General features: G+C 35.3%; 1 protein-coding gene across 1 annotated transcript; it reads left to right on the forward strand.

The window, feature by feature from the left end:
• The first annotated feature begins 15,094 nt into the window (after positions 1 to 15,094).
• On the forward strand, positions 15,095 to 16,632 carry LOC141660514 (uncharacterized). Its single transcript, XM_074467502.1, has 2 exons — positions 15,095 to 15,854; positions 16,031 to 16,632. The coding sequence occupies exons 1-2, from the start codon at positions 15,095 to 15,097 to the stop codon at positions 16,630 to 16,632; spliced, it is 1,362 nt and encodes a 453-aa protein (XP_074323603.1).
• Positions 16,633 to 16,832: the final 200 nt, after the last annotated feature.

A 16,832-nucleotide genomic window follows, 5' to 3' on the forward strand; every position in this document is an offset into this window, starting at 1 on the left:
AGCAACCCAGACTCTCACTCAAAACACTCTTCTCTCTCAATCCTAAGAGTGACTATACAACCACTAAATCTTCTGCAGTTGAAAGAATTGAAGTTCGAAGCTGTGTAGAGATAATCGACGGATGAATGATATTCATCGAGTGAGTGGTTTTGCTATCCGACGGATAACTGCTGTTAGGCTTATCCGTCGGGATACAATCACTACTCGACGGATGAGCAATATCCGTCGAGAGAGTAGAAATGAATGAGCTGGGAATAGAAACTATTGTTGACTTTGTGCTGATTGAAGATATTTTAGGCACAGATGACACAACAGTTCCTGAAAGAATTGGCAAGTGAGCCAACAAATCATCTAAAAGATGATGCTCACTTGCACTAGATTTTGGCTTCAAGAGAAGCTGAACCAGGCGCAGACGGCTAGGAGCGAAAAAAACTCGACCAAAAGTATTAATCGGTAGATTCTTATGACCTAGGGGTTGCAAGTCAGCTGCTCACTCTCTCTTTCTTCGAATTAAATGTCTTAAGCAGCATGTAGCAAAGATCTATTTTAGATTCAATGTGGGACCTGAAAATGAAAGTTAAGTAGCACGAGAAAGTGGAAGAATAAAGTCTTTTCTAATACAAGAGGCCTATCGAATCAATATCAACTACAACGACCGACACAGAGTAAGATTGCCCCTTGTCCCGAAGTAGCTAAATTGCCCGTTTAACCAAAACCTAATAGATTCAAAACCCTAAAAATTGGGATTTGAATTCTACTATTATAAGAGACAACTATGACCTTACTGAAACTACTCTTGATGAAATTTATGGTATGCTCAAGACTTATGAACTTGAGATGGATCAAAGGAGCAAGAGGAATGGAAGAAAGTAAAGGACAGTTGCTCTTAAAGCTGAGGAGGAATCTCCTAAAGTGGTTGCCTCAAAGAGGGGCAAAGGAAAGGATCTCATCATAAAGTCTGATTCAGAGTTATCATATTATGATGATGATGATTCAGAAACTAAAAGTTTACCTGAAATGGATGTTGATGTAGAGATGATGCAATGGTGTGCTCTTATGGTGAAGGGTATCACAAAGATAGCCTACGGGAAATTCAGAAATGGCAAGAAGTTTTCCAGGAAAGGTGGAAGTTCTGATAAGAAAGGGTTCAGAAAGTCTGGAGGAAAAGGAGGAAAGTCTGACAGAGGAGACAACTCAAATGTCAAATGCTACAATTATGGTGAAGGAGGCCACATATCTCCTGACTACAAGAAAGGAAAAAGTGACAAAGGCAAGGCACTTGTCACAAAGAAGAAAAGCTGGACATACACTTCAGATTTTGAAGATGAGATAAACTATGCTATGATGGAAAATGGTGATAGCAGTACTGAAACTGCTGAATTAAAGGTACCACAAACAACTTATGCTTTTCATACTAATGATATTACTGAGTTGAGATTATATCTTAAAACCATGTTCATTAGTTATAGAGATCAGACTTTAACATGTGAAAGATTAACATTTGAAAATCTTGCTTTTAAAAACAGAATTGACTATTTAGAAAAGGAGTTAGTTTTTCTTCATCAAACTAAAAAAGAAAGAGATGAGGCTTTGTATGTTAGAGATGAAGTACTAAAATTGAATGAATCTCTAAAAACTGATTTAGAAAAGGAAAGAGAGATCATCAGAACTTGGACTAACTCTGGCAGAAAAACTCAGGATATACTAAGTAGTGGAAACTGGAAAGAGGGCTTAGGGTATGGAGATGATAAAAGTGAGAAAGGAACTGTGCAAATTGAGCCAATTGTTGTTAAACAAACTGCTAAGCCAAAAGTTAATCCTGTTAAGTTTGTAGCAAAAACTGTAATGTCTGATTCTGAAAAGATGAAAGACTCCAGGACAGAAGTAAAAGAAAAGTCAACTTTTGACAAATTAAAACAGGATAAACCAGCTGAAGTTAACATGGGCTTAATGACAAAGAAGTAACTTAAGTATAAGCTGAAAGAGATTAGAAATGTGAACAAGGTAAAAGAAGCTAGGAAAAATAGGAATGGAAAGGAAGGTGTGAATAAAAGATAATTATATGCCTGTTCCTAATGCTCCTAGAAAGAAATGTTATAACTTTGGAAACTCTAACCATCTTGCTTCTTTTTACAGGAAAAATAAAGATATAAACTCTTTACCTCCTAAATCAGGAGTTAAGAGTCACTCAGTTAGGTTTAAACCATAAAATCCTTATTTTCATTGTGGTAGTTTATGGCATTCCATTTATATTTGTAAGGAATATCATAGTTTGTACTATAATTATTATCAGATAAAACCTTCTTTGAAGAAAGTTAGTATTACTCCTTCTAGTGTAAAGTCTGATGCAAAGTCTGATATAAATTCTGATAAACAACATGTTAGCATAAACTCTGAAATTAAATCTGCTGCAAATGCTAACAAACTTAAAAAGGCCAAAGGATCCAAGCAAGTATGGGTCCTTAAAACTAACCAATAGTGGTCTTTGTGATTGCAGGGCAACAGGAAAAACATCCCAGTTCTGGACAGTGGATGTTTAGGACATATGACTGGAAATAAAGCCCTGCTATCAGACTTTGTGAGAAAGCTGGCCCAGGAGTTTCTTATGGAGATGGTAACATGGGAAAAACTCTGGGATATAGCAATATCAATCTTGGGAATGTCATCATTGAAACAATAGCTCTTATCTCAGGACTTAAACATAATCTGCTAAGTGTGAGTCAAATCTATGACATAGGTTATCATGTGGATTTCTTTAAAGAACACTGTGAAGTTGTAAGCATTTCTACAAGCAAAGTGGTTCTGAAAGGTTACAGACATGGTAACATATATGAAGCCAGACTTTCAACAAGTTTTGATGGTTCTGCATTCTGTCTGTTGAGTAGAGCATCAATTGAAGAAAGATGGAATTGGAACAAAAGACTCTCTCATTTAAATTTCAACAACATAAATGAGCTAGTAAAGAAAGATCTTGTGAGAGGACTGCCAAAATCAGTATTTGCTCCTGATGGCCTTTGTGATTCATGTCAAAAGGAAAAACAAAGAAAATCTTCATTCAAGAGCAAAACTGAATCCTCAATTCTTGAGCCTTATCACTTATTGCATATTGATCTATTTGGTTCAGTAAATGTCATGTTAATTGCAAAGAAGAAATATGCTATTGTTATAGTGGATGAGTTCACAAGATACACTTGGGTGTATTTCTTGCACAAGAAGAATGAAACTGCATCTACTCTAACTGATCATGTCACACAGCTGGATAAGTTGGTCAAAGATTCTATTAAAAAAATAAGAAGTGATAATGGCACTGAGTTCAAGAATTCAATCATGGAAAAGTTCTGCAAAGAGCATGGAATTAAGCAGGAATTTTCTGCACCTGGAACTCCACAGTAAAATGGAGTTGTAGAAAGAAAGAACATGACTCTCATTGAAGCTGCACGAACTATGCTTGATGAAGCAAAGCTGCCAACCTACTTTTGGGCTGAAGCTGTGTAGACTGCTTGTTTTACACAGAATGCTACACTCGTAAACAAGCATGGAAAAACACCATATGAGAAGGTGAAGAAAAAGAAGCCAAATCTGAAATACTTTCATGTATTTGGATGTAAGTGTTTTGTTCTTAAGACTCGTCCTGAACAGCTGTCAAAATTTGATCTAAAAGCTGATGAAGGAATTTTTGGTGGATATCCACTTTCCACAAAGCCTTTAGAGTCTACAATTTAAGAACAGGGGTTGTCATGGAATCTATCAATGTATCTTTTGATGATAAAAAGATTACTGGACTTGAAGATTTCAATGATCATGATCAGCTGAGATTTGAAAATAAAGATTTACATTCTGATTCTGTAAATTCTGTTGGCTTAAATCTCGATCCTGTAAGTTATGACGGATTAAATTCTGATGTCATTGAAACTGTGGTAACTACTCCAAGGGAAAATGCTCCTGTTCAGGGGGAGCAAGCTGAAGATCCTACCACAACTCAAGACTCTCAAGAAGCATCAGAACCTATCACTCGCTCTTCAAGTTCTGATTCATTAAGTTCTGATGAGCCAAATTCTGATAATTTTGAAAACTCTGATTCTTTAAATCCTGAAGGATCCAACTCTAATTCTTAAGTCTCAGAGAGCATATCTACAGGGAGCATCAGAAAATGTTGATGGAGATAACATGGATCATGGGGAAGGATCTAGTTCTAGAAATCAACTTCCATCTGTAAGAAAGTGGACCAAATTACATACACCTGACTTAATAATTGGAGATCCTGAAGCAGGTGTCAGAACTAGAACTACAACATCAAATGAATGTCTCTATCATCCTTTCTATCTCAGATTGAACCAAAGAAAGTGGATGAAGCTCTTCAAGATGCTGATTGGGTGCAAGCAATGCAGGAAGAGTTAAATGAATTTGAAAGAAATAAAGTCCAGACCCTAGTGCTAAGACCAAAGAACAGATCAATTGTTGGCACAAAATGGGTGTTCAGAAACAAAACTGACAGTGATGGAATAATTACAAGAAACAAAGAAAGACTGGTTGCCAAAGGCTACTCTCAACAGGAGGGTATTGATTATGATGAAATATTTACACCAGTTGCTAGATTGGAAGCCATAAGAATCTTTTTGGCTTATGCTGCTCACAAAAAGTTTAAAGTCTTTCAAATGGATGTGAAAAGTGCTTTTCTCAATGGAGAATTGGAAGAAGAGGTATATGTTGAACAACCTTCAGGATTTGTAGATCCAAAATTTCCAAATCATGTCTACAGACTTGACAAAGCACTTTATGGCCTTAAGCAAGCTCCAAGAGCATGGTATGAGACTTTAGATCAATTCCTTCTGGAAAGTGGATTTCACAGAGGTACAATTGATAAAACACTGTTCTACCTCAACCATGGAAGAGACTTACTTTTGGTACAGATATATGTTGATGATATCATATTTGGTTCTACAAATACCAAACTATGTGAAAGGTTTTCAAAGCTAATGCAGTCAAGATATCAAATGATTATGATGGGAGAACTTAGCTATTTTTTGGGACTTCAAGCCAAGCAAAATGAAGAAGGTACTTTTATCTGTCAATCTAAGTACACCAGAAATTTACTCAAGAAATTTGGAATGCAAGATTGTTCAACTACATCCACTCCCATGGCCACTGCAACCAAGTTAGATAAAGATAATGGTTCATCAGTAGATATTACTAAATACAGAGGTATGATTGGCTCTTTAATCTTATTAACTGCAAGTAGACTTGATATCATGTATGCTACCTGTCTTTGTGCAAGATTTCAGGCTGATCCAAGAGAACCTCATCTAATAGCTGTGAAAAGAATTTTCAAGTACCTTAAGGGTACAACTGATCTAGGATTGTTGTATCCTAGAGAATCAAATTTTAAGCTAATAGGTTACTCAAATACAGATTTTGCAGGATGCAAAATAGACAGGAAAAACACTAGTGGAAGCTGCCAATTTCTTGGAGGCAGATTGGTTTCTTGGTTTAATAAGAAACAGAAATCAATTTCCATATCAACTGTGGAAGCAGAATATATTGTTGTAGGAAGCTATTGTGCACAGATTCTTTGGATGAAGAATCAGTTACTGGACTATGGGTTAGAATTTTCTAAAATACCTATTTACTGTGATAATCAAAGTGCTATTGCTATGACAGGTAATCCAGTTTAACACTCAATGATAAAGTACATCAGCATTATATACCATTTCATAAGGGAACATGTGATGAAAGGTACAGTGGAATTGCATTTTGTTCCAACAGATCAACAACTAGCAGATATCTTCACAAAACCACTATGTGAAGCTACTTTTACAAGACTGGTAAATGAACTTGGAATGGTTTTAGGTTCTTTCTCAAAATCTTCTTAGTTTTTTTTCTCATACATCAAACTTTATGATTAGTGTTTACAAATTGTCTTATCTCTATATAATCTGTGCTTAAATGTTAATATATTAAATACTGATTGTTATCTGATATGATTCTATATACTCTGATAGTGTTTTGAATGTTTTATGACTATTCAGTCCAATGAGGATTACTGTGCTAGATACTGACCTAGTAGTCTTTAACATACTAGAAATCGCATGTTTGAATTAGTTGTTTATGTGAAAATTCATTAACACAAGCAAATTATGATGTTGAGCTCAGTCAAATTTACTTTGTTTATCTTATTACTAAGTCACAAACTAGATTCTTGCTTCTTATCTTTCAAATTTTAATGTTTGTAAATCTTAAGGATGAACCACATGCTTGATAAGCCTCACTTATCTGAAGAAAAGAAAAGAAAATTGAAGTCAGGTACTCCTTTTGAAATCTACAGTAAATATGTGGAAGGGAAGACCCAAGTGCATTGCTGGTATTAAGTTATATGCATTAGAAAAGCCAATAAATTTTTCTTGGTGACTTTTCACATTCTCTGATTATTGGAGAAATACTCTGATAATAGAATAAATTCTGATAGCAGTTGTGACTCACTTACACTGAGTAGCCACTGTAAAAAGAATGTTAAAAGATACATAAAGTGTGCATAAACAGTTGAGGTGGACTCTTGCATAAATTTATTCTATAGTAGACTTCATTATTAAAGACAGATTTTAAGCACTTTTCTTAGTTATGCCTTATTTCTAAGATGTACTGAAGTTTATCAGACTTTAATCTTTATCTGATATTTTGCTAATGCACACACTCTCACTCCATATGAATGATGAAAATTACTATGGTAATTAAGTTGTTTTTGACAAATAGTTAAGTGTCATTTGCATAAATTCTTAGGACAAGTTCTGATGAAAGTTCTGATGATTAAACTCTGAAGAAACAAGTCAATATTTGTATGAAGAATCACAGAAACAAACATTTACTTTTTGAGTACAAAAGCCATATTCTGATGACCATGAAATTCTGATAATAGTTAAGTTCTGATGCAAATCCTGATGGAAACTCTGATGCTTACGTGGCATTATTTATTTACTTGACTTATTTGTGGTAAATACTGTAACAGTCATATTTTATCAGAATATATTTAAGTGAGATAAAAATAGTCATAATTATTTGGTTAGTGGGAAACGTGTTTGCCTTGAAAAACTAAATGTGCACAATAGTTACTGCTTATTTCTCGTGCCCACCAACTACTGCTTTAACTATTTACTGGCTGACAGGTGTAAAGTGTCTGTTTTACTTCCAAAGAGAGCTGTTGAGTGGAGAGAGTATATATATGGGAGTTAAAAGATTTTACAATCTTTTACCTACTTTCTAATTCTTTTCTTATCTCTATTATTCTCTCTCTCTTACTAATATTCTCTGAAGCTCTATTTCTCACATGTATTTTATCAAACACCTTCTCTACACACAATTTTCTGACTTATTTCTCTACATAAGTGGCACCAAAAGATCTGATTTATGAAGGAGCCAAGTTTGTTCCTAATAACTACATGGCTATTCTTTCTAAGGATAAAGCTCCATCAGAACTTTACTTCATCCAAGATTTTTTATCTCGAAGTGAAATTGGGTATGTATTAACCCAACCAGAAGCACTTTCAGGAACTTAAGTACTGGAGTTTTGGAGGAGTGGTGTATATGATAATGGTGGTTTAAAAGGATCCCCTAGTATTATTTTCACAACAGGGGAGGATGAACATGTGATGACTATGTCTACATTTCGTCAAGCTCTACATCTTCCAGAAGACTGCACTTTTAATTCAACAGTTGAGGAACCAGCTCTTCAACAGATGATGGCCAATCTTGGCTATGAGAAAAGTTTGACAAAGCTTGGACAATTGAAGAGGCCCCACATCAGGAGGGAGTGGAGTTTCTTTTTCGACTGCATCACAAAGGCCTTTGCCAAAAAGTGCTCCAATTTTGATGCTATACCTATACTGAGTAAGCAAATCGGGTATGCTCTCTTAAATCAAACACATTTTGATTATGCAAGTGCTGTTTTAGGATTCATAGGTGATAGGATGACGGAAGATAGAAACACAGTTTATTTTGCTAGATTCTGTCAGCTTATATCCAATTTATGTTGCTCTGGTGCACCCCAACTAGCTAGTGAGTTGATTGAACCTTTTAAACTTGATAAAGGGCCTTCACTGACTTATTATCTACTGATAATAAGAAGATTGTACTAAGACCCCTCCAAATTCTCAGATCGATCAAACAAGTCTTATTAAACTCTGAGCCTCACAAATAAAGTGCTATATATCCTGATGTACAGCCAACTCAACCTCCATCAGTACCTACCACTACTACACAAACAACTCAAACTTCTCAACCTCAACCACAACCAACCATCAGAACATACTTCCAACCAGCTCAATCCTCACAACAACCATCAGTACCTACCATCAGAACTTCATCCTCTAGGCCTAAAAGAGCAAAGTTTGTTCCTAAGTCTCCACCAAGGAGAAGAAGGATGATTCTTAGGGATGAATCTGATGAAGAAGAGGAACAAGTCCAGGTTCATGTATCAGAACCTGTGATATTTGAAGCTGAAAATGTGATTTTTCAGAAGACAGTAGAAGCTGAATGGTCAACCCATCAGAAAAATACTGAAGCTGGGGGTTCTGATAATTTGAAGAGGAAAGCAACTGTAAGTTCTGATGCTGCTCAAACAACTCCTTCACTATCAAGGAGATTAAAGAAAATAAGGGCAGGAAGGCATATGGTAAGCCTCCATATGAGGATACTGAAGAAGCCGAGGAAGGAGATCAGGAATCTCTGATCTCAAAGCCAATAGTAATTGAATCTTTGCCACCCCCAACTCAGGCTGAAGACACTGTTCAGGATATAGTGATCACACCTCATGTCTCTCCTCTTCATGACAATGTTAAAGTTGAAGATTCAGGATTAAATCCTGAAATTGACATCCATAGGTTGCACATTCCAACTGTTCTTTTTCTGGAAGCTCCATCAGTAACTCAGCCATCTACAGTTAATTCTCCAATCTTACAGGCTGAGATACCATCTACACCAATTTTGGATCAGGAACCTGGAGATCAGAATTTAGATGAAGTTGTTCCAGAATCTCCTATAGCCTCATGCACTCTTGTGTTATCAGAGGATAATGAGTCTTCTTCAAGTTTTGGAGATAGTGTTTTAGTAGATACTCCAGCTCCCAATCTTGGCAAGGAGGCACTTATTGAAAATTTGTTGAGCAAGCGGCTCCTGTTCCTTAGGAAGAAACTCACAGAGGTGTTGAGTTGACCAAAAAGTGGAATGAATCTGATTTCATTCCAAGCTCTAAAGTTCTGTCAGAACATATTGCCAAAGCTGAAGAGCTGATGACAAATTCTGATTTCAAGCACCAACTCAAGGTCACTGCTCTAAGTATCAAGTCTCTTCAAGGTCAACACTCTACAACTCATGAAAAGGTTGACAAACTTCTTGAAAAAGTTAAAAAGCTAGTTATGGAGATCAAGCTAGATAAAAAGAGGTTTATCAGACCTATTTCTGAGAAAGTTGAAGCCATTGAGAAGGTTCAAGAATAGCAACATGCCCAAATTAATGAGGTTTTGCAGAATCAAGCTTCTCAAAAAGCTCAACTGGATGAAATTCAGTCTTCAGTAGAACTTCTTCTCTCTCTACTACTACCCGATGATGCCAAAAAGAGGGAGAAGGTAGTTAAGTCTAAATGCTCACCTACTCAAATACTGAAGAAGAAGGATGACAAAGGTGATGACCAGGGAAACTCTGATAAGAGTAGAGGTCAAGGAAAAATTCAAGGAAAATCTTCACAGAAAGTAATTTCTGATATTAGCAAATCTTCTACAAAGGACAAGTCAAGTTCTGATGCTGTGAAAGCTAAAAGTCTGATATCAAGTTCTGATAAGCAAAGTCTGATGACAAAGCCTGATGTTCTGATTCAAGGTAAAAGTCAAGACTCTCAGAAGTTTCTTCAAACTCTGAAGCTCAAGGGAAAACAGACTATTGTCTACTACAAGGATCCTAAAATCCAGATACTTGATGAAGATATTGCTAGAAGATTGTTTCTCAAACATAATCCTGGAATGGATTTAGAAAATCTCAAGGAGGAAGAAGCTAGATTTAAAGCCGAGAAGAAAAATCTAAAGTCTAAAGCTTCTGTTGCCAAGAAATCTCCAAGGCCTAAGGAAAAAGGCATTGTGATCAAGGAAAAATCAATTTCTGAGGCATCTAAGCCCAAAAAAAGATCACAAACTGAGATTGATCCCAAAGATAAAGGAAAGGGAAAAATTGATGAACCAATAAAGCCACAGGAGATGAAAATTCCTCAAATCCTGAGGAAACCAGTGTGCAAAATGGTTCAAGTTTATGAAGATGAAGATGTTCAAACTCTGAAAAGGAGAAAGATAACTGAAGAATCCAAGAAAACCTCTGACAAAGCTCAAGTTGTTCATAGTGAAAAACAGCAAGCTACAGAAGAAACATTAAATTCTGATCAAGTCATCAAGAAATCAACCTCTGACAGTGCTCAAGTTGATTTAGATAAGATGAGAGTTGATGATAAAAAGAAACTCCTATGGACAAATGTTAAACCATCAGATCCAAAGAAAAGCCAATTGCTGTCTGATTTCATGACTATTGGGTTATATGCTAGAGAACCAAGAGACATAGCAGGGCTAGGTTCTGATGAAGCTAAGATCAAGACAGGAGTTGAAGTTGCTATTAGAGATCCATTTTTGTTAACTGATAGACCTCTTGAAGATGTTACACATCTGTTCAAGTGGTACTGGATGCTCATGATTAACATAATGTCAAAGAAAATCTGATTCTATTTCTTGAAGATGAAAGAACATATCAAATGTCAGAATCAGATGTGCTGAACAAATCTCTGAAAGAACTTCAATTCTTTCATTATCTTTTAGAGATAAAGTTTGAGATTACCAGGAGATGATCAAATTTCATTATGAAGACCATAAGAGATAAAGCAAGAATTTCTGGTTCAAGGGTTACATAATTCATTCCAAACATAGTTGAAGATGATGGAAGTGAAATTCCAATAAAGAAGGATTCTGCTAAACTTGAAGTCATTCTGAAAGAGAAATGTCTGTGCTACAATGAAGATTCTTCTCATCCAAGGGTAATTATACTTGTTGAGGGTTTAGAAAGAAACCATATCTCAGCACTAAGGAATACAATCTACCAAATTGGAAGTCAGGGTAAAGAATTGAAGAAAGTCAAAGCTACAATAGCTCAAGTCCTGAGGAATAAAGAAAAAAAGCTGATATCAAACTTTGTCAAGAATCACTTTGGATTCAGATTGACTCAGTGAGATTGGTAAAAGCTACAAGGACTATAAGTTATAGTTAGTTGTCTTATTAAACTCTCATTGCATTTGTACTTAAATGTTTTTGACATCATCAAATATATTAACTTGTATATTTTGCATAATTTACAAGTTGGGGGAGATTGTTAGATATATTTGAGATGTCATGTCTAATATGATTTATGTTTAGTTTTCAGAACTTAACAACAGGACATATCAGGACTTACTGAAATCAGAACTTACTGAAGTCAGAACTTAATATCATAACTTAAGGTGTCAGAAGATACATATCAGTACTTAAGTGCGGGAAGACTTTCAGATAAGGAATGCGGCTGATTTACAGGAGAAGATCTGGACTAAAACAAAAAAAGATACGCATGAAGAGTTAGAGGACTAGAAGACTTGTAGAAGATATCTAATTGATATATTTTAAGAGACAAAATTATATTCCATATCAATTAGAATATATCTTGTAACTGTGTATTATATAAACACAACTTAGGGTTTACACTATATGTGTTATCATTATCGAGAAACATTATTCATTGTAACCTAGAAGCTCTTAGTGATATTTGTTCATTACTGAGAGAGAACAACAGTTCATATTATAACAGAGTTTATTGAATATACTTGATCTTTGTTACATACTTGTGTTCAAATCAATTTGATTGTATAAACACTGTATTCAACCCCTTTCTACAGTATTGTGTGACCTAACAAGATATGTTTTGTTTTATTATATTTTCTTATTGTCATGTAAACTTGGTGATATATATAAACCAAGTGTAGTAAGTAGAATAACTAACTAAGTAGATACATTTTCAGAGAAACATATCAAGTTATATCCTGTAAGCATTTCTCTGAAGTCTTAGTTGTTCAAACTTGTAAGCATTTGTATGCTATTCAAGCTTCACAGGGTTCTCATCTGATATATATATATATATATATATATATATATGGTGGATACTTGCAAATCCACCAGAAAGTTTTAAAAACTTTTGTTTTTATTACTTAGTGTTTTGATTACTATTACTCTTTCATTCCGCACAACTGCTAATCAAACACTATTATATTTATCAAGGTAGAACTATTTTAAAATCTGAAAAGTAGCAAGAATTACATTCAACTCGCCTTTTGTAATTCTTGTTGTATTGTTAGGGAATAACAGATAATATTGATCTTGCTTCACAGAGTATGAGTAGTTAAATTTTGTCAGATTTATCTTATTTCCAGGAATGGCCATCATTATCAATATTCTGATTTTCCAATTTAATTGCAAATGTTTCACTTAGGCAGAATTTTGGTATGAACGACAGTCGATTACCTTCTCCCGTGGCTGCCAACTTGATTAGTAATTTTGATGACACATATGATGGAACACATGTGGAAGAACAACTTTTTGACGAAGGTATTTTTATCATTACTTTATTCAAAATTATGCAGGTTTGTCACAGGTAATTAAATAAATTTAATTAATGCACTTTTTTATTTTGGTAATACTGTAGAAGCTGAACCCGTGGATTTTCCTGGGATTGATCTTTGGGAAGGTTATGTTAATATTGGTCCGCCAACCTCAACATGTGTTAAGTGTGGTGCCCGTATGTGGAACATGGAACGGAATAACAAATCCAACAAAAACATTTCTCCTACCTTCTCTCTATGCTGCAAGAATGGACAAGTTCAGCTCTCACCAGAGAAACAACCTCTTGAGCCACTAAGATCATTACTATATGGAAACGACAAGACAATCCACTTTAAGTTAAACCATCGTCTTTACAATTCATTATTTGCGATATGTTCCGGTGGTGGTAAAATAGATCACAAAATAAATAATGGATGAGCACCCTATTGCTTTAAGGTCAAAGGTCAAAATCTTCACCTTCTTGGTAGTATGCTTCCAGCAGATGGTGATCTCCCAAATTTTTTCAAGTATGCATCTATGATACTAAAAATGAACTGGAGAATAGAATGAATCTAATTGGTGGATGCAGACATGAAATTGATGAGAGCATTGTTGAAGCTTTGATGGACATGTTAAATCATCATAGTGAATTGGTTAGGCAATTTCATACCGCACGTGAGCGCTTCAAAGACAATGAACAGGATGAGTTTAGATTGGTTCTCTTATCTTTTCAATCAGCGAGTGGTCGTCCTAATAGAATTGGACAAACAGATGAGGATGGAGGTCTGATAGTAAGTACTAATGGAGATTCATTAGGTTTTCGTGATACAATTGTGGAAACGCGTACAAAATCGCTTCAAAGGGTTTGGGAAACTGATTTTTTTATGCAGCTCCAGTATCCACTTTTGTTCTCCCGTGCAGATGAAGGTTTTTAGACAAAGATTCCATTGAATAAAACAAAAATGTTTAAATCAGCCGATATAAATCCCGATGATAATGATTTTGAAAAGAAACATAGTCATACAAAGATTCCATTAAATAAAATAAAAATGTCGAAATCAGCTGATATAAATCGCAATGATAATGATTTTAAAAAGAAACATCGAGAATATGTTTCCATGAAAAAATACTATTGCTATACCGTAACCTCTCATATGAAAAGTTTTTTCCAGGATATGTTTACTAGCTTCATCAAATTGATCAGAATTTATCATATACCACATTACCTAAATCATTTTTTATGTGTTAGGGTTGACTCTGCATTTATCAGGTCATTGGTGGCAACATTATGTCATTGATGCCTTTTGTGCAATTGAACAATATCGGTTGGATTGGGTTACTACTCACCAAACAACTATAAGGTCGGAGCTGTATACTTCTATCCAAGATGCTTTGCATAAAGGTAATCACGATCACAATTATGTTGGGAAAGCTGTTGTATTACCTGCATCCTTCACAGGTTCGCAAAGGTATATGTCACAATATTTTAAGGATGCACTTGCGTTATGTAGGGCTATTGGACACCCTTCTCTTTTTCTGACAATGACATGTAATACAAAGTGGCCTGAAATAACCAAGATGATGAAATCTTTACCGGGTGTTGATGTGTGTGATGAACCTGACAAAGTGTCCAGAGTTATTAAACTCAAGTTGGATCAGCTAATGCATTTGATAAAGAAGAAAAACTACTTTGGAAAATGTATATGAGGTATTTTTTTATTAACCTTTCCTCTTATGATAGTTTAGAAACTCTTTACTCTGAGCATTTAATTCTAACGCATTATACAGTTATGCATGTAATAGAATTTCAGAAACGGGGTCTCCACACATGCATATGTTGATTTGGCTACACCCGGATTCTAGGCCCAAAACAGTTGCTCAAATAGATGCTCTGGTCAGTGCTGAAATACCTGACAAAGATACAAATCTTGTTGGTTATGCCGCTGTCAGCAATTACATGATTCATGGGCCCTGTGGAGTTGACAACACCTATTCACCTTGCATGGTTAAAGGAAGATGTATGAGACACTTTCCTAAGAGGTATCATACAATGTTATAAATAGAGATTTTTTATATTTACATGGTTTAAATTAATCAATTTAAACCAACATCATATTACTATATTTAGGATTGTTGCCATGTAATTATATACATAATTGGATTATTTTTTAACAGGACATATCGGTATATTCATTGTAGGTTCAATGGTAACACGTATATTGATGATTGTGGTTTTCCCATTTATCACAGACGCAACACTGGCAGAAGTATAAAAATGAAAGGTATTTTTTTGGGCAATAGGTTTGTTGTTCCATTTAATAGAGACTTATTAGTTCTTTTTCAATGCCATATAAATCTTGAGGTATATAACAGTGCTCGGTCCCTTAACTATCTATTCAAATATTGTCTTAAAGGTCATGATACTGCTACTATGGTCCTAAAACAAATCAATGCCTGATAGTAGTGTATCGAAGAAGCAATCCTATTTAAATGAAGTAAAGCGATATCTTCATGGTCGTTATGTTTGTGCCTCTGAAGTAGCATGGAGAATATATGGTTTTGATGTACATTCTCGGTTGCCATCTGTTGATAGATTACCTATTCATTTACCTGGAAACAAGTATGTCAGTTTTAGAACAGGTACAACACTATCCGAAGTTGTTCAGCAAGCTGATAGTAAAAGGACAAAACTTGAGGTTTGGTTTGAAGCTAATAAAGAATTTCCAGCCGCTCGAGATTTTACCTATGCTGAATTTCCTACACATTTTATGTGGCTACCCCGAGAGTTTAAATGGAGACCTCTCCGAAGAGGTGATATAGTTGGCAGATTAACAAAAGTACATGCTACTGGCGGTGATTTATTGTATCTCCACATGCTACTTATGCGGAGAAAAGGTTGTACTTCATTTGACGAGCTAAGGATGGTTGAAGGTCATGTTTTTAAAAGTTTCAAGGAAGCATGTGCTGCTATGGGGCTTCTTCAGAATGACAGTCAATGGCATGAAGCAATGGTTGAGAATTTGTACTCATCTCTTGTGAAACAGCTCCGTGAAATATTTGTTAACATTTTGGCATATTGCTCAATCTCTGATCCGCTGATTTTATGGAATGCTCAGTGGAAATGTATGTCAGACGATATCATCCGTAGAGAATGTCATAATGCGAATATACAACTCCCAGATTGTGACATTCAAAATTTTGCTCTTGCGGGTATGACTATCTTTAAATTTGGCATTCATTCTCAATATTTATATCTCTTTCTACTCTTTAGTCATTTTTTGTTTGCGATGAACGGATTATAAAACAATCTGTATTTTCCATAATTACAAATTTTGAATACATAATTTGACTAAAAACGTTAAACTATTTTATAATTATTCTTGCAGAAATTGAAAAACTTATGAATGATATTGGAAAGAGCTTAAAAGATTTCCCGACAATGCCCTATCCTCCTGGAAGTCTTTTTTACAACAGTGGCAATGGTTTAATTGCTGAAGAAACAGGTTACGATACAGAGCAAATGAAAAGGCAACATGATGAGAATTATATCAAGTTGAATAGAGAGCAAAATGAAGTGTATGAGGCTATTTTTGAAAGTGTAAATTTTAACAAAGGCGAACAGTTCTTTGTCTATGGAAGTGGCGGATGTGGGAAAATATTTGTCTATCAGATACTTCTATGTCGCCTTCATTCTGAGCGTAAAATTGTTTTTCCAGTAGCCTCATTAGGAATTGTAGCTATTTTTCTAGATGGTGGTAGGACGGCTCACTCACGATTTCATATTCCTATCATTGTAGACCAATGCTCTGTAGCAGGAATAAAGCACGGTAAAAATGTTGCTGAATTATTAAAGAACACAATTTTAATCATTTGGGACGAAGCACCCATGCAGCATCGACATGGCATATATAGTGTTGATAAATGTTTAAGAGATATTATGGCGCTCCTATTGATCCCAGTAGATCATCAAGGCCATTTGGTGGAATAACTGTTGTATTTGGTGGAGATTATCGCCAAACACTATCGTTGGATCAACACAAAATCGATCAAAGCTGTGAGATTTCTGTAAAGTTTTCACCTTACGTCAGATCATGAGACTTCATTCAGGACTTTCAGATGAGCGCAACAAGATAATTGCTGAATTTTCTAAATGGCAGCATGGCATTGGAGATGGCAAGGTCCATAGCA

The sequence above is a fragment of the Apium graveolens genome, chromosome 5, assembly GCF_009905375.1.
Source record: "Apium graveolens cultivar Ventura chromosome 5, ASM990537v1, whole genome shotgun sequence".
Lineage (NCBI taxonomy): Eukaryota > Viridiplantae > Streptophyta > Magnoliopsida > Apiales > Apiaceae > Apium > Apium graveolens.